Genomic DNA, 20,475 nt, shown 5'->3' with positions numbered 1-20,475 from the left:
ATTGATGATTAATAAATAACTAATTTATTAATTTTACTAATTCATCAAATAATTGTCATTACGATATCGATTTCATGCTACCTCCTGATGCTAAAAACCGCAGTGTTATGTGTCGAGTTTCAGGCAAAATGGGATTATGAATTACTTATTCTTTGGTAATAAACAGGTCCGACTAATTTTAGTAATTCATCAAATAATTAAGGAGGCAATCTAAAATAATAAATATATTTTTCTTCAGCTTGAGCCTGTATTTTCTTTGCGGGATTTGTACTTGCTTCTTGCAATAATCTTCTTTCTGCGTCGAAAACTCAGGATATGAGGCAGCGGAGAAGATGCAAAACACGATTAAACGCGACCCAACGTTCGCACAATACATCGCATCTCGACTGACGACGAATGTTGGCACGGACGCCCAACAATTTACTTCACTTCCGACACTCCACGAAACTCTCGAAACACTCGCTCGGGAATCAAAAACTCATACGGGACGATGAGGATGCGAATTGAAATGCGCCGCGACGCGCCACGACCTCTCCCCGCCCCCCTAACGCGGACGGTACCGACCGTACCGATCGACTGCTCTGGCACTGCGTGGCGCGCAGGCGCGGCCACGCGCCAGTCACGTGAGTCACGCCGCTACGCAGTGTACGCACAGTACGCAGTGCCAGCAGTCGGTCGGTTAGGGAGCACGGCGAAAGGTCGCGGTGCGTCGCAGCGCATTTCAACTCGTATCCTCGTCATCCCGTACGAGTGTTTGATGCGAGCGAGTGTTTCGAGAGTGTCGAAAGTCAAGTGTCGGCCTTCGTACCGACATCCGTCGTATCGCGAATACATGGTGCAAAGTCGTGTCGCGTTCGATCGTGTTTCGCAGCTTTTCCGTTGCCTCTTATTCCTCTTATGAGTTTCCGACACGTGCCTGTGAGCACCGGGAGGGTTTCGAGAGTTCCAAAAATGAAAGCTCGCGCGTTCGTGTCAAGTATGAATCAAGACGAATCGTCGTGAGGAGAATCTTGGATCCTTCGTGTCGCTCAGACGACAATGATCGGTCGGGATGGCACGAAGTCGCGTCGCGCGTTCAATCGCGTAGTCTTCTCCGTTGCCCCGTAACCCGTATCTCGATGAGTTTTCAACGGGCGTGAGTACCGGGGGTGCCTGAAACGAACCAAGTGTCGCGCGTTTGTACCAAGTATGAATCGAGAGAAGGAGGATCTTGGATCTTCGAAAGCGGCGGCTGAGATTACGAGACAGAGCTGGACGGAGCGATCAGCGAACGGTGAGTCAATTTATTTGTACGCTAGTATCTACTGTTTATTCGCCTCCACATTTTAGTATTTGTGTCTCGTCCTGATTGCGCTCGCATAAATTGCGACTCAATAAATCGCGCATGAGCCGGTTAGGATAGGAAAAATTTAAAGTTTGTGTATGTACGCGCGCTTGACACTCCATATCCCTTCGCTAGGTGTGCCAACAGACGCGATTGATGTACATACATACTTTCCGAGGTATTGACTGACTAGGTGTATATACATTGGCATCGTAGTGAATATTCACGTTGTAGAGATGGCGTCTGCATGGCGTCTTGAAAAATCATGGTTAAATCGTGGACATGGCCATTCTCAGGTTTTCTCTTCTCTTCTTCCTTTCGATTTTATTGTAAAATCTATCCTATCCAAGTTTTTTATGAGTACTTTTATTCTACAGAAGAATTGCAATTTTCTCTTTCTTTTGTAATTGTATACAGAATATACAATATTTTTCAATCTTCTGACGCAATCTTCGTTGATCGAATGTACTATGATTTTGTTTTAATTTTTTTAAACGCCCGCAAATAGTAATAAATAATTTATCAGATTTCATTGCTGCAATGACAGATGGATAACCGTGTTGTTATATTGTAATCTGTCTGTCTTTTTGAAGCAAAAGCGAAAATGTAAATCAAATTCGGTGCACATACACAGTCGGTACGCAGGCGTCCCTGTAAGAGCTACAAAGTATATCATTAAGATGTCATCAACCAATCAGAGAATAGTATTAGCATTTTATATATAAGACGTTATTTAAGACAGTCTTGAAATAAGAATTGACTATGAATATCGGCCATAATAGTCTTGAAATTTATGGTACCCTATTCTTGGTCATAGCACCAAGAAAAGAATCACAAAATTGTGTATATGTTACCTGCAAGCTTCACAGATATATTAAGCTATGTAGTTCAATATCCACGTTTTACAAACATAGAGGCGCTCCAAAGTAAAGTCATAGCTAAATAAATTGCGGTCATGGTTGCTCTCAGGCTTCTCTGTGGTTTCACCAACTCTAATTAATCTATAAAAAAAAATTGGCCGATTAACTTCATAAATTATTATCTGTAAAATTTAAAACTCACTATCTCTAATTTTGTAATTATTTTAATTTAAAGAATTAATTATTAATTTAAAGTATTATATTTTATAAAATTATTATAAATTACAAAAAATGGACAAGGAAAACAAAGTAGTACAGTTAATTTAAAGTTTTGCACATTTGACTATTTTTAAATTTAATGGGAAATGATGAAACTAATAATGATCATCCTGATTTTTACAAAGAAGATAAGAAGTTAAATCGAAATTAAATTTAGAATAATTTAAATTGGCAAAAATGAATATTATACTTGATTTCTACAAACGTTGTCACCATCAACTGTCTAAACATCAATAATAATATTAATAATATTCGATAAGAAATAAACATATCATATAAGAGTTCTATCATTCAATTGATTGATATTGCTATAAATAAAGATTACGCATCAACGCGCAAAGCCTTCCTAAATGTTACGTTTGATCTTAATCCGCAAACGATGATGAGAGAGAAGCACACAAATTAATTAAATTTCTCCTTTCCTCCCCCTACACTCACACATAATATGTGCGGAAATTATTATCTTTGTTTTTTTTTGTTGATACATATAATGTCTGAAAATATCTAGATTTGCATTTGATAATGATTTCTTTAAACAATTTCTATTCAATTTTACTGCAAGAATTGTTTTTCTAATTTGTATAGGTATTTGTTTCGCAAGATTTGATTGTCGCACTTGTATTACAACATCCATAATATGATAGTCTTTTATTAAACGTACGACATCCATATTGATTTGAGAAAAGAAATTTGTTAAAGAACTAAAATATTTAGTCTGATACGTTCAATTAAACATTGGGCTGGTTCGATAATTATTTAGATGTACAAGAAAAAGGTATAGTTTATTCATGCCAACCATTAACATTTTTCAAAATCAAGAATTAACTAACCAACTCAATATTTAATTGAACTTATCATATTAAACAATTTTTAGTTTATTAACAATTTTTTTTTTTCTTGGAAGTCTCTATATTAATCTTTACTCATTATGGCTTGTTAGAAATATTTAGATGATTTACACAATTCACGATTACATATAGTTTTTTATTCAATAGTTTAATGCAACATATATATCGCAATACCTTAATTACTATAGATTGACGCAAGATTCATCGTTGAAATAACCTTGAAACTCTACACGAGTATCGTGAACCAATCCTTAATTTTTTTTCACACACGTTTATAGTTATTGATTTATATTTTTTTAAAAAGATAATTTGAAATCCTTTTGCCTGAAAACATTAACAATTTTACGTATCTCGCAGGTCTGCCTTGTCGACTCAGAGTTCAATTCCGAGATCAATTCCATTTTTGAAAAGTTGTTTATGCAAGTACAAGTTACGAAAATTTCACATAGTTTTCCTCCGTTCTGACGTCATGTTCAACAAGAGAGCTGACGTGTTTTAAACTCTTAAACAACGCTCGTGGATGTAGGAAGTCGGTATCTCTGTGTGTGCGTGCGTGTGAAAAAGAGATAAAATGATTTGCTCACGATGCGATCGCGTACAGTGCCAAGGCTATTAGCTCTCGTCTGGATGTTATATAAATATTCATAACGATAAAGAGAGGATTATTTTTTTACTTGTACTGGAAACGCCGCTATTTAATCTCTTATAATTCTTATTTCTACGAAACAAAAATTATAATATACGAGCAAAATCAGTCCCATATATACTACAATTTATTGATAAACTATAAAGATCAGAGGTTATTCTAAATTATGTATGTTTAACTGTGATAAAAAAAATAATCGCCATCATCTCATACACACTATATTCGATTACGTGAGTTAAATAGTTGACTAAAGATCAAGAATAAAATTAAGCAAAAACTCCAACTTGTTTTTCGATAATAATTTGTGAGCGATATAAAAATAAATTACGGGACGTCCCGTAAATTATAATTAACTCGGTCATTATATGCGTGAAGCGGCGTGAAGTCAACGTTAATGCAATGACAAGTACGCAACGTGGATATCCCCGACCGCTTGCAACGCGCGTCTCTTAATGGTATTTTTCCTATATAAGGAAACAAGTTGAAAGCAGATAAGAGTGGACGATCATATAAATCGAAAAGCAGCTCGCTAAAGTCTGTCATTTGACTGTTGTTTTGGGTATCATTTAGAACGCTCCCATTTTATCTTTACTTTCTTGAACTTGGATTACGGCGACGCGCAAGGATACAATCATGAAATATATTTTTGCAAGTAAGTGCGAAACGAAATAGCTATTTTTTTCAAATACATAAAAAGTTGAGACTCTTTTACATTATATTTTTTGAATAACGTTCGATACGTTCGAATTTGAGTAATGCATTTTCAATGGTTCAAGTCTTTTCCTTTAAATATTTAAAGGAAAAAAAAAGCTTTCAATTTCGATAATTCTGGATTTGTCTACAAATTTGCATTAAAATGCGCATACACTCATCGCGATGCGTCATTATACTCGATAGTTGTGCAAGTATTGACCCTGGTTTGGTGGGTCGCCTTGGCATTTCCGCAAAGAGACCCGACGAACAACATTGGCGACGACTCCATCATATTTGATAATAGCGAACCGAGCAGCACCGTTAGCACCGCTAGCACCACCAGCACCACGCCGGGTAGCACCATGCAAGGCACAACGACTGGTTGTCCATGTGCCGCGACTGCTGAATACAATCCGGTATGCGGCACCGATAACGTTACTTATTGGAATATGGGAAGATTTAATTGCGCAAAAAAATGTAATCCACGTAAGTATCACATTAATCCTATATTTATACTGTTTTATTGTTCTTTCTTCATTTTTATATTTTAAAATTAGTTGATATGAATTTTTATAAAAATTTTTTCTGTTTGATTAAAAAATGTTATTTATAATTTTTCGACGAATCTGTTATCTAATAACATTAAATATCTTTTAAGGACTTGAAATCAGAATACTTCGATCTTGCGAACCATATATCCAGCAGAGCAGTAATTGAACGCCACATAGTCTTTCGTCGCTTTTATTACACGACAAATACGACATACGGGTAAAGAGATAAACATTTTTTTTATGTTGATAACATTATTAGTTATTATATAACATTAATTTATTTTATTTTGCGTGATTATTATCTTTTGTTTATACAATAATAAAACCAGAACGAGTGTTTTGAATGTTACAGATATTACATATATATATATATATATATATATACATACGGCCACTAGCGAAAATTGCTGATGCGCGAGATAGTTTGCTGATCATAAACAATCAATTTCTAATTATTAATACTTTATATGAATTATTAATACTCGATGTATCGCTATATTTAAATAACTAAATATAGTAAAAACTATGTTAGTGATTAGTGAAATTATATATACAGTATAATTATACTAAATTTTATTACTTTGTACAATAAATTATGTTTCTTTTATAATTATATATATATATATATAGTATATAAAATTATAATTTAATATACACATATAATATTTAATTAAGCATTCACTAACAATGTGATGACAATACAGATACAGATAACTATTTGTTATATATTCCAATACCATGATATATTAATACATTAATTAGTAATATAATTAACATTCTAAAAATACAACTTATTATAGACCCACTGAAAAAGTGATGCAACTAAAAAATATATTGACTGATAGGATACTATTAACATTCTTATACGATTAGTAAGTCAAAGAATGAATACTTATATTGAAACGTGATAAAACCTGATAAATAGTGACGAATCATTCGAAAGGAATTGTTTTAAGAAAAAAAGAAAATCCGAGATTTTACCTAGACATAGCAACTTTATTAATTATAATGTACTGATGTACTGAAAATTGTTGCTCTCGTGATATTACAATATTTCTATTTCCATAATTTTTGTTAGAAAAAAGAATTTAAGTTATAACATCACATAAAAAATTCTTTAAATTTTGTTTTTTATTCAAAATATACCTATTAATTTATTTTAATATTTTCAGATTTTTTGTTTTCACACAAAGTTTGAAAATTAGCATGTAGCAAATGTATTCGTACTATTATATTGGGAAATTCCGGTACATATACTTATGCGGAATGTGTATAGAACTGCTAGTCGGCAACCGGTTCTATAAAAGGAAGCGCAACTGATGCTGCCAAACAGTAGATCATCGAACTTGTATTCACTAGATACCTGCTTGGGCATATAGGACATCGTACAACGATAGCTCGGCGCAGCTCGGTGGTCTCTTATATCAGACGATTAAACTTTAGCAAAATGTTGTTTTATTTGTTACTAAGTAAGAAAACTATTACGAATATTTTATACGTGCATGAGGCAAAGTTTTATTCTCATATACGAGTATCAATTAGTTTTAATATTATCTCAATTTTCCGTTGAATATTTCTTACAGTTACTGCAACGCCATTTCTCATCACTGCACAAGTAAGTAAATTATACTTTTATATGAGCATTTGCAAGAGGCAAATATGTTAAAACGATTCGCGAGGCATTTGAATTAAGTAATGTCAAGAAACATAATCATGTTTTATAAAACATGATTATGTTTCTTGACATTACAAAATTCAAAATTCACGATCATCACTTATTGCATTAAATACAACAAGTGATGTCTCACAAAAAGAGATCTAGGTATATATTTCGTGGATTTTGGAAAAGTTGACATTGAAACATAGAATTTAATGTCATAAAATTCATATGTAACATTCAGATCTCTTGTTTCTTTTCTTCTTAATATTTTTTTTTCTCCAATTGTTAATTTATTCACTGTAACTTTACAAATAATTTATTTTGAAATATCAAAACATAGTAAATTACTTTTTAATTTTGTATATGTATCGTTTAATAAAACAACTGCGAGTTCGAGTCGAGAGTTAGGTAGCACTTGCATGGGCGTTATAACTAAACTTATTTTATGATACTTTAATTGGCCACTCGCTGTCGTGTCGAATCACGACGCATACAGTCGAACTTAAAAATTTTATAGCTACAACCCTTGGAGCTCTATTGGCACCTGAATGTTATATATTACTTTTACAACATCAAATAAATTTCACAAGATATGTACCTGAATTTCCTCTTGTCAGACATTCCACCATTCTATGGTGAATTTTTAATAATTAGAGAATTTATTTATATATAACGATAATATCCTTATTTTACATATACTGTGAATAGAGATACTTTAATGAAAAGTTTTTACGTACTCTGTTTAATATTTTTAATTAAAGTTTTCCAGCGCGCACTTTTTTGTTGAAAGTATTATAATATTTCTGTCTTTCTGTACTTTCGAAAAAAGCATCGACAATTTAACATTTGGAAATTTTAGCTTTTAATATGTATCATAGAATTCGGATGGATCTGTAAAGACGTCTTCGATAGATAGTTTCGTTTTTGACGGTCCAGTGGCTTCCAGATCTAATGGAGAACAAAGCGCTACATCAGCATCCGCAACAACTGCTGCATCTGACCAATATGATGCATGCGTGATAAACTGTCCAGTAATTATAATGCTTTTCTAAAATTAATTTCGCAATTTTATTTGAAGCTAATGTTTTAATAACGAGAGAAAATCTTTTCAACACATTTTCCATTTATTTTCGAAAAATAATTTTAACAATAAACTTATATAATACAGTAACGCGCGATATATCCTCTTATTGTTACAGGTAACACCAGAATACAATCCTGTTTGCGGTACAGACAACATTGTTTATAACAATCCCGAATTATTATCTTGCGCTATACGTTGTGGAAAAAGTGAGATACTTACTGCAGTAGCAAATATATGTTGTGCCAGACATATATGTATTTAACAAACTTTGCCATAGGAAATAATAAAATGATAAAACATTCGTATATACATATATATTTAATTACAATTCAAGGCAGTGCAATTGTAAACGTATTGAAACGCTTAGTATGCAATAATTTTTTATATTTACAGAAGTGACATTAAACTATTATGGACGTTGTAACTCAGCACCCACAACAACTGCATCCACAACAATTGCATCCGTTACTCTGCCTAATGATGACCAATACAATGCATGCGTGATGAACTGTCCAGTAATTCTTTTCTTACTAAAATCAATGTGACTTTACTTAAAACTTTATTTAAAACGTTTTAATTAAAAAAAAAAATATTTTAAATACATTTTGCATCTATTTTTGAAGAATAATTTCAACAATGTACCTATTACGTGCGATATTTTCTTGCCGTAGATAACATCCGAATACAATCCTGTTTGCGGTACAGACAGCATTGATTACATCAATCCTGGATTATTATCTTGTGCTGCACGTTGTGGAAAAGGTGAGATATTTAATGAAAACTTGGTTATATTTATAACAGATGTATTTATTTGATATACATAGTAAGAATGTAAAACAAATTTTCTATCAGAGTGGCAATGGTTTCGAAAAAAACCTTTTCTCGTTTTAACGCTAAAACAATTGAGCTGGTCAATTTTTAATATTTTTCGGTGAGACACATATTATTTTTATCAATTCTCATAACTTATTTTTATTACTATTATTGTTTAAAGTGAAATTAATTGTACATAGCAAATTAATGTGCAAGTTGAGGAAAGCAGTTAAAATTGGATAAGAATAAAATTTTTCTTTTTCTTTTTTTTTTTTTTTTTTTATACAAGATGGAAGGAAAACAATTTTTCCAATAATAACAATCTTTGTCATAGAAAATATGTAAAACGATTAAAAAATTTTAATACATGTATAATTACAGTATAAGGCAGTGCAATTGTAAACGCTTTTAAATGCTTAGTACGCAATTTTTTATACTTACAGAAGTGACATTAAACTATTATGGGCGTTGTTCAACAAGCAGAACTGGATAACTTATTATTTTTATTATATGATTTAATTTATGATAATAAATGAAAGACTGACAAACGTGAGAAAAATAAACATATTTACACACTTCGTAAAATATATTATACATATGTAATATACTCAACATAACAAGTATCTTCATTTGCTTTTATTCATTTGCAAGAATAATTGTTGACTTGATTTTTACTTTGGTCTTTTTAACTTAAATGGTTTTATAATTAATATTACTAATATCAAACGAATTGTACAAATAAATTTTTTAGTATCTATAGTAATATATATATTTATAGTATTTATTTATAAATATACTATAAAATCCATTTACTAGTATAGACATATCTATATTAAATTGATGTAAAAGGATCATTTTTGAAAGCTTAATTTTTGTTTCAAATAAAATTACCGGTTTAAATTTTTTAAAAAATAAATTGATCAAATTCCCTATTATTATAACTATAAAAATATGTTAAAAACAAAAGTCACTACTTAACAATTTCATGATTTAAAAATTATATTATAAACATGTAATCTCTCTCTCTTTTTTTTTTTTTAAGATAAGAGCCTTATTTAAGATCTTTTACACCAATCTACATATATGATCTACCTAAATGGTCTTTGCGTCTAATAAATTGCGAGGGAAAAAGAAATTAAAGAACCTATTATCCGATCGAGGAATCGTTTCGGTCGGCCCACCTGACCCTTCGTGCAATTTCAAAGTTTCCTCCGTGAATCCCATAAAGATGTCTCGCCAATATTTCAGCTCTGTCTTCTTCGGCCTCTACGGCCATTTTTCTGTAGCGACGAACTGCTATGATACAACCGGCGGTGAGTGCAATCTGGATTATTAACCAAAAGATCAGAAGACCCAGAGCTAGATTCGCATCCACGCAAAAGAGGCTGTCTGCAGATTCTGAAAAGAGAAACAAGACTATAGTTTAGCCACGTTAATTCTTTAATGTTCTTATCTATAGAATTTTGAGATGCAAAAATTGCCAAAACTTGAATCTCTAGAATCGACGTTCCCGTTTATACATGCACTTGGAGGACGTAGCGATGCCGATGTATTAAACTCACTTCCGCCGGTGATCAAAAGCGTATCAGGATTTTCCCTGGATAAATGGCCCGCCGTTACCACTGGACTTTGAACGACGATAGATAGTTGTAACGGTAATTCCGCGGGCGTGAGGTTTCTATAAATTTCTGTTACCTCAGCAGTGACCGGCGGCTCCTCGATCGATCGTCGCCTCCTGCCGTACGAGATCTGTCCTCCTCTGCATCTGGCCTTTTAAAGAAAAAAATCAAAAAATTCCAATTTTGTTTTTAACTTTAATTAATATGCCTACAATTTGTATACAAAAATGCCAAATGTATTTTTATTTATTTGCATGAGAATTATTAGTAACGTTCTCTTATATAAAAATGTTGATATTAAGCTTGATATTAATATTATCACGGCTTAAGAAACGTAAAAATCATGTTAAAATTAAAAAAAAAATTAAAATTAAAAAAAAAACAGTTTACTTACCGGCTCACATTCCTCGATGCAGAATCTAACCATGACGTTGAAGCGGACTATTTGACTGTCAGGAAATTTAAAGGCAGTAAATGTTGAGATCAAAGAACGGTTATCGATTGGATCCTTTAATAGCGCGGGAAAAGTTGCCGGATCCGTCGGGCATCCAATTTCGTCAAGAAGAAGATACGAGGATTCTCCGGAAGCGCTACTAGCTACGAGGTGTCCAGCTGCGATATCGTAAGTTCCTGTTCCTCAAACCGAGAAATTGTATTATTCTTTTTTTCTCCGAGATAAAATATATTTTATCGCAGCTGAAGTTAAATTCGCGAAAAAAGTACATACATGTTAATACTTAAACATATTAAAGAAAATTCCAAGTTGAATCGATGGAAGAAAATTCTCATATACTGGGAACATACTCTATGCAAAAATAAAAAATAAACGCATACCGTTCACAGGATGAATTTCAATTCTGAGAGTTAGCTTCTGTCCCAATTGAGTAACGACAGCGTTTGTATTGTCTTCGTTGAGAATCCTCATCGTCACTACCGGCACCTCGGACGATACGTTCACTACAATTGACCCAACCGGCGGTACGCCTGCGCTACAAAAGTATAACCAGAGCCGGAATATCGGGGACGCTTGTCGCAGTAGCGGGACAGTTTTACATCAGACAGAAAATTAAATTATAGATTACAGGGAAAGACACCAAAGTGATAGTACTCTCAAATTGTCAAGTAATCAACTTAATTAATGGGCTAATAAAAGAGTAATCGCGCGGTTATCTGTGCGTAGAATTAACAATTTTATTAATTTAAAAAATTGTTAACGGACGTTTCGACTCAGCTTCGAGTAATCTTCAGCTACGGTCCCGGTCTTCTCTTTCAGAATTAATAAAATTGTTAATTCTACGCACCACCAACCGCGGTTACTCTTATTATACATTAGCACATTAATAGTCGATTACTTAAATTATAGAGTGAACGTGTCACTCGTTTGGAAAAAATTGTCAACACATATCACATCCGTAGGAAGAGAAAAAAGCTAGACTTACTTTGGGTCCACGAAAGAAAAATTCGAATGAACGGTCACGTTTCTCGGTTCCGGAAGACCGCCTTCATCCAAGGAGCATCCGACTCTCACCGACTGATCTCCCAATCGTTGAATGATTGGATTGTACTGTATCACAATGGTGGCCCAAACCAACGTGTGCGTCCTGCAAAGATACAAGGTCCGGTAACTTGATGAGATGAACAATTAATTTTTTGTCCTATCGCATTCGCGGTAGGTATTTGGCAACGCGCGATCCAGAATTAAATAATAATAAAGCCGATTAAGTAAAATGATTTCGAGACCAAGTACCGATTTTCATGATCGATGGAAAACGCAGGTTTTAGGCCGCACGCGATGTCAGACTCGTCGATTTGCTCTTTCTTTGGCAGTGGTAATCTTAATATCGTCACGTTGTTACCAACGCCGTTAACGCTGCAGGCAGTGTCTCCGTATCCACTCGCGTAGATCCGCCCTATGAAGGGCTCCGCAGTGGTCAGTATGACCGTCATGATTGATTCGCTGCACTCCACTTTCACTGCGAAACAAAGCGAAAATGTTGATGACAATGAGACTCTCTAGTCGTCTAGACTTTAATCGTTAAACAGCGACCGATATAGAGTAGAATAAATAAATTTTTCCAGTCATCTTGTATTAAATAATTTGTTAATTTTCTATCTTCTGCCTTTATACACTTTTTTGACAAATAGCGCGCCAATATGACGAATGACGACGCTATTTGTCGGTCTTGAAATGCAGATCGAAATGGCCAAAACTTATGTAAAACTATCCACATTGCAAACATACGATCTAAACAAGGCTCCTGTTCCTTGTAGACTACATTTGGTCTGGTAACCAGTGAGCTGACTCCAAGACCGATTGTACTGTCGGAATGCAGCAGACAGAGCGGTTTCTCCTCTGAATAATCGACAGTGTAGGCTCTGCATATGAAACCATCGGTACTGCGATCACACCTCTCCTCGCACTGAAATAGATCAAGATCGAATGAGACAGCTTTAGAATGAATCGACTCGCGTGCCCATGAAAACGACAGGATATTTCCTGCGGATATAAAAAGAATACCTGCTTTACGTCCAGTCCTGGTAATGCCACGTCTGAATATGGCAATGACACGTTCCGAAATTCTGCGTAGGAACAATAGCTCTTCCTCGCTGTATTTACCAGAGGACGTACATACGTTAAGTTAAATTCAATTTGAGATTTTGCCGTACCGTTGAAGATTTTACGATTTCCAATAATCGGCAAATCGGTTTATCGACTTACTTATATTATGGCACTGGTCCTGTAGATACTCGTCTCGATACATCGATGATCTGTAGGCTTGCGGTCTGGTACCTCTTTCGAGCTTCGACAATGAACACGTGCCAATGGTATCGTTGATTGATAAAGGCTCGCCCGTACGATATTGCGCGGATGCACATTCTTCCCCTGAGATTATTCAAATAGTTGACACACAGTTTGTTTCTTGACAATTTCTATTTCTAGGACCCATCTCTAGCTAGGACTCGCCAATATCGATATGCGATAACATTCGTATACCTGCTTGCAGACACCTCTCGTAACATTCGCTTCTCTTTAATGCTTCGTGAAACCAGCCGGACTGACCCTCTTTTAAAATAGCTCCCAAGGTTCTTTCTACTTGCCACAGTCTTTGTTGTTTGCAGCTCGGTGGAACTGAAATAGTAAATGCAAAAAAGAAAGAATTTCTGAAGAAAATAAGAAAATTTGTTTTTCTATAGATGCAATTCTCTAGAAATTATGAAAATTTTCTTCAATACTCGAGACTTTCCTTCTAACATTAAATATTTGCGAATTTAAACGAGCTATAGTTTGACATTCCATACAGACGTTCCATTAAAAAAATTTTAGCTAAAATAATATTTTAATAATTTTTTACTCTGTACTATGATAAAAATATATTATAGTTGTGTTACCTTTAATACACATTTGATGGAAAAACGTGGCATTCGTTTCGGGAATAAGTTCTTCGCTCTTTACCTGCACGCTGTAGCAGATATTCTTCGCAAAGTCAACTACGAAAGCTGTGCAATTCAGACTTTTACACCTATAAAATTAAACGATAAGTCATGCATACTTTTCTATGCATTAAAATCACGTAGCTACGTACAGTTGATGATCACGTATAATAGTCTTCGGAAAAAAATAACATTAAATTTCTTTATCGAAGATATTTTGATATCAAAGTGTTGTTCTTTTTTTTATTTTCACGCGATAATATGTACATAGTTTATTAAAAGTATTTATTAGCGAACAATTAGCGGACGTCTATAGAATATTCATAATTCATCTAAAGACTGCATTTAAAAATGCATTTACCTTTATGATATCAGATCATGATTTTACTTTCTGGAACAACTAAGCAATTTATTTATTGAAATATAATTATTAAGTCTAGACAAAAGAGAAATTATAATTAATGAATTACCTGTCGAAGCAAGGCGCGATGATACCGTTGTTACCTGTGGATGTTGCACCGTTTCTATAAAATACTGTCTCTACAGCGTTTGCTGGCTTTGCCCCGGCAATCTTTTCCCATCCCGTATCTTGATTCCGACAGCTCTGAGATTCTGAACCTGAAGGGCATAGGTGTGCGCATTGTCAAGTATGAGCCGTGTAGTTAAACAGCCTTGTGTCATGCCTACACAATGCATTAGACGCTATCGCTGATGCTAGATACTCGTACAATATAAAGAATACGATCATACGTGCTACTCACAAACGAACGATTGTCTAAACACGTTTTGCGATTAGTTAAACTTACAGTTGAAAAATTGCGTAAAAGAAAGAACAACGGATTAAAAATATTTTTACTAAAAAAGTATTGATATAAAATCCTTTCTTTTTTTTTAATTTCTTGGTTATATATCATATGTATTCGTGTAATACTTACAATTATAATAGTGTGTCATATGTACTTAAATTAATCTAATTGTACATTCGCATAATTATGTTCCTTAACATAAGAAAAAAAAAATTTTTTTTTGCACGATACATTAATTTCACGATGTATTAATATTCAGTTATATTTTTTACAACATGGGTATAACTCGCACGTTGAGCCTCACCTATGCTCGAAACGAAGCAGCAGACGAAAATTATGCCGGTGAAACGCAATACGAGATGACGACTCATCTTGTACGTTTGCGGTGCAAACGACGCGCGAGAACGACGCCGCGACGGGACAAGACCAAGTTGCGAGAGGTTGCTTCGCAGGAATTTCCAAGATTGCTCTACCTCCGAAACGGCATCTCGGCTGCTTCTAATCGCGCCACTGATGTACCTGTGCATACGTTGTTACGTAACGCCGCGCTGCCATGCCGCCATCGCCGCCGCTATCACGTGTAAAAACTGAAATCGGCGCATTAGGTCGCGCGTCTCAGCTTGCTGCCTAGTGGTAAATAAGCAGCTAAACGTGATCATCAACGCGTGATCGTCAAAGCGATTTCTTTAAGGGACACCCCTCCTTCCTTCTGACTTCAAGGTTTTAAAATAATACACCGTTTCTCATAAGCGAGTTCTCAACGCTTATTCGCGTCGCGTTTTTTTACCTCGCGTCAACTTTGGTTCTACTATCTCTTAACACCACGTAAGCACACGACATAATCCGCGCGATAACGCGGCTTATAGCAGAATTTATTTCGTTGGACACGAAAGTTTTCCGTTGAAACTCGTGTTCAATAAAATAAATCCTTCCACTTGCTATAATACATATAGAGGTCAGAAAGTTTTATTCCATCAGACACGAACGCGCTATACCGTGTGCATTTACTTGTCGCAGAAAAGAACTTAGCCTTTTTTATATAATTGTAATAATAATCTCTCGAGAAGAAAACATATATATTCTTCTTGTTTGTGAAGGTAGGTTGTTTAAAAAATTGTTGACTGTTAATTGATTAAGTATTATCCTTCCGCAAACAAGTCACACGTCGTTAATGCATGCTAAATGTCTAATGGTCTAATGCGATTGCTACATCGATGATGGTTCATTCTTAATACTGATATTTAAAACAGTGATGAAGACAAACGGAAAATATTAGTTAAGCTATTTTTGTGTTGACGTGTAATCGCACGTTTAGCTGATAAGTTTAGAACGTGAGTAAAAAAGAATTTTTTTAACAGACTCTACAGAGTTTACAATTGTTTTACGATTTATTTTAAAACATAAAGAATCTTCAAGAATATTATAGAATATGAATTTTCTTATATAAATAAATTAATAATTTCTGCAGTTTACATATAAATCACATAAAATCATTTTTATGACGACATGATCGATTCTTATACATATTTTGCACAAGTTCCAAAAAAAATGTGCGTTATAGAAGAAGATCGTTATAGTAACCAAGAATAAAATTCCATGTAATACAATTTGTTTTGTCCTTTATTAATTATATTTTTTAACTTCTCAATTGAAATTATTCAAATTAGATCCATTTTTATCTTTTCTAATTTTGAATTTATTTTAGATTAAAATCAAAGATTTGTTTCAACACAGAACCAGCCTCAAACTACAGAAAACTGCACGCAATACCTCATTTTGGTATAGTGCGCAAGAAAAAAATGTCGTAATGCGCGCGCACAGACTCCTGACAGTCGTAAAATGGTTTGAAAACATGTAGGAAGAGAGCGTTAAAATTTTCAAGTTTGTCCTTAATTTTCTCTAAGAAAATATAGTCACCAAGAATCAAATACTCTTCTTTACGAGCGACTCGCCTCGTAAAAACTCTGAATCTCTTGCTCTTTGTACTTTGGCGTTCACTCACGCTCTTGTGCAAACGCCGATCCGTCATTGAAATCTCCTAGTGGCGATCGTCACACTTGTTAGCGCCTCTGGGACGTGCATCCTCGCGCCGCGCCGCGCCGGCCGGGTTAAAGATCGAAACACCTCCTGCGAGTCCTGCGCGGCTTCAGCTTCATGCGAGCTGCGCCCGCGATTCACTCTCGATGGACATCCGTCCTTTCGTTCTGCCAGCGGAGAGTGAGATCGAATGCCGGAAAGTGCCGGCTTACCGTGCGACTGGCGACTGGGCGCAACTGGGCGACTGCGAGGCGGACACGTAACGAAATGAAAAGCAATTGCTGTGCCTGTGCGCACTGTGCCACCGGCGGATACGACGAGCAACGACGAGGAAGAGCAGAGGGGCATTCCATCCGCCTGCCTAGTGCCCGTGTGATCGAACGATCGGATGCGGCTGGGTAAATACCGGCACCGCGCGCGCGAGACCATCCATTCACCAGCATTGTCGTTAAAAAAAAAAAGAAGAAAAAAGAAAAAAAAAGAACGATGGCGAGGTCGGCAAACGATTACCTGGGATATTCCGCGCCGCCCACAAGTGTGCGGCGCGGGCGTTCGCTCGCCGCGTTGACACAAATTCGGTCTTCGTTGTCGTCACATCGTTATCGCTACAAAAATGCACGACACTCGAAACAAAGACAAGTTTGCTGACTACTGACACGTTAAACGATCATACGGACGATATTGTCATTTAGTCCAAGACGACGGTTAAAGGAAAAAGTACAAGTATTTATTACCAGGTTATTACCAGGATCAATTTTCATAAAGTTAAAATCTAAGAAAAGAATTTTTTTTTTTTTTTTGTTAAAGATAAATATAGGAACCCAGCCAGAAATAATAATGAAATAGACGTCGATTTTATTTTATCATTTCTGGATGAGAAAGCTTTTGTTACAAGCCTCTAATCGTACAAGCTCTTGTTGAGAGACTATTGTAGCTTCAAAGCTGTTTAATGCGGCCGCGAAATGTTCCAGCGTTAACAGAGAGCGTTAACATTTCCCACGGTGAAGCCATTAGAATTGAACGAGCATCGGAAGCCTGTATCGATGGCGAACATCGAAACCCGTGTCCTTCATTTTACGTAACTACCTGGCATCGTTTACGCTCGTTAGCCAGTGGTATACACATCGATACGGCAAGACGGCACATCTAACGCGCGTCTCGCCAAATGAGAAACTCTCTCTCTCTCTCTCTCTCTCTCTGAACATATAATAACAACGTGACATAACGGAATTGCACGTTGCTTTCTCGGAATTTCATTATTCGATAATGGCGCGTTACGATAGAGATAATTTTTTTCTTTTTTTTTTGTGAAACAAATAGATTAACGACGATTGTTGCAAAACAACTCGCGAACCCCCATTTGAGCAGATGTCCCAAGATTCTGGATGGTAACGACGAATTTTAATTTGTCTTTGTGCGAAATACTTGAAAAGAACTATAACGCAGGGAAAGAAAAAAAAACGCAGAATCTGCACGGTAATTACATGTGTTCGTAGAGAGCTAGATAATTAAATGTTATCAAATTAATATCTGATTTTAAAATCAGGCATATTTAATTTTGCAAGCTAAATCGCTGGCAGTTCATTTTAATTATTCTATCTTTAAATTTAAATCTATTTTTTTTATAAAAAATTATTTGCAGATAAATCCATTCTAAATGAGAAGCGCAATTAATTACAAATAAAATGTATGAATTTGAGGTCAATCTAATTTACGTTTTGATTTTCAAATAGATTCTTTAGCTCTAACTTTCGACTAAAAACATTTGCTTTACTTTCGTTCTTATCAACCGCTATGTTAATTCTCTGTATTACTAAACATAAGTGAAATCCTGTCGATTTATCGATTTGAAGTAAATGCGTCCAACTGCGGGTATGGCGGCCTTACGTAAATAATACATTTTTGCAATGACTTCCGAAGTAAGTGCAATAAACATTACTCGATTTTACGAACTTATGGTATCTTCGAAATTATGGAAAAGTTCTCTAAACAAAGATGCATGACAAACAGAGGAATATGAAATTCTTCTATATAATTGTTGCACAAGGTATCCAAATGTTTTGGATACCTTGTGCAACCAATGTGCATCCAATTTTATGTTTATTTCCGCCAATACAGATTAAGTTTGATCTCAGAGTAACTTATTGAAACTCTTAATCTTTTTCTAATTTTTAAAACTAGAAAAAGATAAAAACCAGTTAATCTGCATTGGTGGAAATAAACATAAAAAAGATAAGAAAATATTAACTTCTTCTACACTGAGAAAAAAATATATTTAAAAAAATTGCGTTTACAATCGTATGCATTTAATACATTTTAGTAAAATATACTAAGAAAAATTATTCTTAATTTTAACAAACCATATGCAAATCACTTTATGTACAAATTGTATTGTATATAGAACAGAATATTAATATCTCTATTCTGTCGTATCTCATAATTACAGAATAACAAAATTGCAGGGTTGGGTAAATTAATAAATTTTTTTTTTAACTAAATTAAGTTAAAGTTAATAATTTATAAAATTAATTTAGTTACGTTAAGATTTACATAAACAAAAAACTCACTAGTTAAAAATTACGTTAAGAGTAAATTAACTTAAGTTAAATTAGAAATTAATTTTGAAAAAACATTATTCATATTATATTACAAAATCGTAATTCTTTAAAGTTAAATTACTCAGAACAATTATAGTATGGATGAACAAACAAACTTAATATTTTATTTGTAAATTAAGTTTGTATAATATATAACAAAGATCTTGTTTCTTATATGGGAATGTTTTTTTCTTTTACAATTTTTCCTTATACATAGATAAATTTTTAACTTGGAAAAAAAGTTAATGAATTAAAGTTAATGTGTTTCAAAATAACTAGTTAAAGTTAAAAATTAAATCATTAAAAATTAAGTAAGTTAAGTTAGAAGTTATTAACTTAAAAATTTATTAATTAACTTTTTACTCTTCAACTAGTTACTACCCAATCCTGCAAAATTGTAATTTAGTCTCAATTGATTTTAATTTAATTGTTCTTTTAACTTTTTCAATTTTAACTTGTTTAATTTTTATGCCACTTTTCACCATTTTAATGTTATTTTAAAATCTAAGTGTACAGTGATTTTAAATTTTACGTAATACAATTGCTCTTTCCATCACAGATCTACATAATACAGGATTTAGAATTCGAATGGCATACGAGTATACAACAATGAGCGCAATCGATCCGATCAATTTTACGTAAATCGATCTTGTCGTTTTCGAATGAGCAACGTGCGGTATCATTGGCCTGTATAAATAATGAAAGCCATTTCACATTAGAACATGTTAGGACGAACAAAAAAGCTTATAGAATTTCAAGTAAATATTGCATTTAAATAAAATTACATGTTTATTTGAATAGAATTATTTACATTTATTATACACAGTTCGCTATTTATTATATCTTCAACAAATATCGTTATTAGTTAAAAATCAAAAACATAGGAGAAAAGAGATCGAGAGATGAACGATTATGCGTTGTACAATTTAATTAAATTGAAAGATTAAAAAACATGGTTTTTTTATAAAAGAAAACATTAATTTTGAAACATAATTACATGTAAAAAATATTTTTAAAAAATATTGGAATTGACATAGAGCCAAAATAATTTACATTACGTGTACATACAATGCAAACTATGTAAATTATATTCAATGTTTCATTTATGTAAATAATAATTTATAAATCATAAAAGATTTATCAGAAACAATAAAAATTTAAATTTTTATTATAATATATATTTTTTATTTTTTAAATATATTGACAATTTTATAACTTATTTTTTG

The 20,475-nt window shown here is 33.8% G+C and overlaps 3 protein-coding genes across 10 annotated transcripts; 2 read left to right on the top strand and 1 right to left on the bottom strand.

The window, feature by feature from the left end:
* The first annotated feature begins 701 nt into the window (after positions 1 to 701).
* On the top strand, positions 702 to 6,508 carry LOC105202724. Of its 4 annotated transcripts, none has more exons than XM_011171381.3 (4): positions 702 to 1,273; positions 4,855 to 5,136; positions 5,309 to 5,418; positions 6,374 to 6,508. In XM_011171381.3, exons 1-3 carry the CDS (start codon positions 1,189 to 1,191, stop codon positions 5,365 to 5,367), a joined length of 426 nt encoding a protein of 141 aa, XP_011169683.1. In that variant the 5' UTR covers positions 702 to 1,188; the 3' UTR covers positions 5,368 to 5,418; positions 6,374 to 6,508. The 4 variants fall into 4 exon arrangements, with proteins under 4 accessions (XP_011169683.1, XP_011169682.1, XP_039312178.1 ...); XM_011171380.3 differs by lacking the exon at positions 6,374 to 6,508 and adding an exon at positions 5,554 to 5,767; XM_039456246.1 differs by lacking the exon at positions 702 to 1,273 and adding an exon at positions 3,396 to 4,609.
* On the top strand, positions 6,415 to 9,505 carry LOC105202725 (serine protease inhibitor dipetalogastin). The gene is made up of 7 exons (XM_011171383.3): positions 6,415 to 6,670; positions 6,785 to 6,816; positions 7,740 to 7,892; positions 8,061 to 8,151; positions 8,339 to 8,460; positions 8,617 to 8,707; positions 9,202 to 9,505. Exons 1-7 carry the CDS (start codon positions 6,649 to 6,651, stop codon positions 9,249 to 9,251), a joined length of 561 nt encoding a protein of 186 aa, XP_011169685.1. The 5' UTR covers positions 6,415 to 6,648; the 3' UTR covers positions 9,252 to 9,505.
* LOC105202723 lies at positions 8,732 to 17,346 on the bottom strand. 5 transcript variants are annotated; one of them, XM_039456237.1, is made up of 14 exons: positions 16,568 to 17,327; positions 14,920 to 15,134; positions 14,280 to 14,427; positions 13,768 to 13,898; positions 13,373 to 13,507; positions 13,097 to 13,261; positions 12,896 to 12,984; positions 12,620 to 12,797; positions 12,125 to 12,350; positions 11,817 to 11,978; positions 11,212 to 11,366; positions 10,772 to 11,007; positions 10,321 to 10,528; positions 8,732 to 10,156 (listed from the first exon to the last, which is right to left on the bottom strand). In XM_039456237.1, the coding sequence occupies exons 1-14, from the start codon at positions 16,642 to 16,644 to the stop codon at positions 9,906 to 9,908; spliced, it is 2,376 nt and encodes a 791-aa protein (XP_039312171.1). In that variant the 5' UTR covers positions 16,645 to 17,327; the 3' UTR covers positions 8,732 to 9,905. The 5 variants fall into 5 exon arrangements, with proteins under 5 accessions (XP_039312171.1, XP_011169680.2, XP_011169679.2 ...); XM_011171378.3 differs by having other exon boundaries at positions 16,533 to 17,308; XM_011171377.3 differs by having other exon boundaries at positions 16,618 to 17,308.
* Between the last annotated feature and the right edge of the window lie 3,129 nt (positions 17,347 to 20,475).

Source organism: Solenopsis invicta, chromosome 12 (assembly GCF_016802725.1).
Source record: "Solenopsis invicta isolate M01_SB chromosome 12, UNIL_Sinv_3.0, whole genome shotgun sequence".
Classification (NCBI taxonomy): domain Eukaryota; kingdom Metazoa; phylum Arthropoda; class Insecta; order Hymenoptera; family Formicidae; genus Solenopsis; species Solenopsis invicta.
This window is presented reverse-complemented; position numbering and strand designations above follow the sequence as displayed.

Coding starts and splice junctions, on each gene's coding strand:
- LOC105202724 (XM_011171381.3), top strand. CDS start 1,189: ATGAATCGAGAGAAGGAGGATCTTGGATCTTCGAAAGCGGCGGCTGAG. Junction 1,274..4,854: donor GACGGAGCGATCAGCGAACG/GTGAGTCAATTT, acceptor TATACTCGATAG/TTGTGCAAGTATTGACCCTG. Junction 5,137..5,308: donor CGCAAAAAAATGTAATCCAC/GTAAGTATCACA, acceptor ATATCTTTTAAG/GACTTGAAATCAGAATACTT.
- LOC105202725 (XM_011171383.3), top strand. CDS start 6,649: ATGTTGTTTTATTTGTTACTAA. Junction 7,893..8,060: donor CATGCGTGATAAACTGTCCA/GTAATTATAATG, acceptor TTATTGTTACAG/GTAACACCAGAATACAATCC. Junction 8,708..9,201: donor TGCTGCACGTTGTGGAAAAG/GTGAGATATTTA, acceptor TTATACTTACAG/AAGTGACATTAAACTATTAT.
- LOC105202723 (XM_039456237.1), bottom strand. CDS start 16,644: ATGACGGATCGGCGTTTGCACAAGAGCGTGAGTGAACGCCAAAGTACA. Junction 12,798..12,895: donor CAGGACTGGACGTAAAGCAG/GTATTCTTTTTA, acceptor GATCTATTTCAG/TGCGAGGAGAGGTGTGATCG. Junction 10,157..10,320: donor GCTTTTGATCACCGGCGGAA/GTGAGTTTAATA, acceptor TTCTCTTTTCAG/AATCTGCAGACAGCCTCTTT.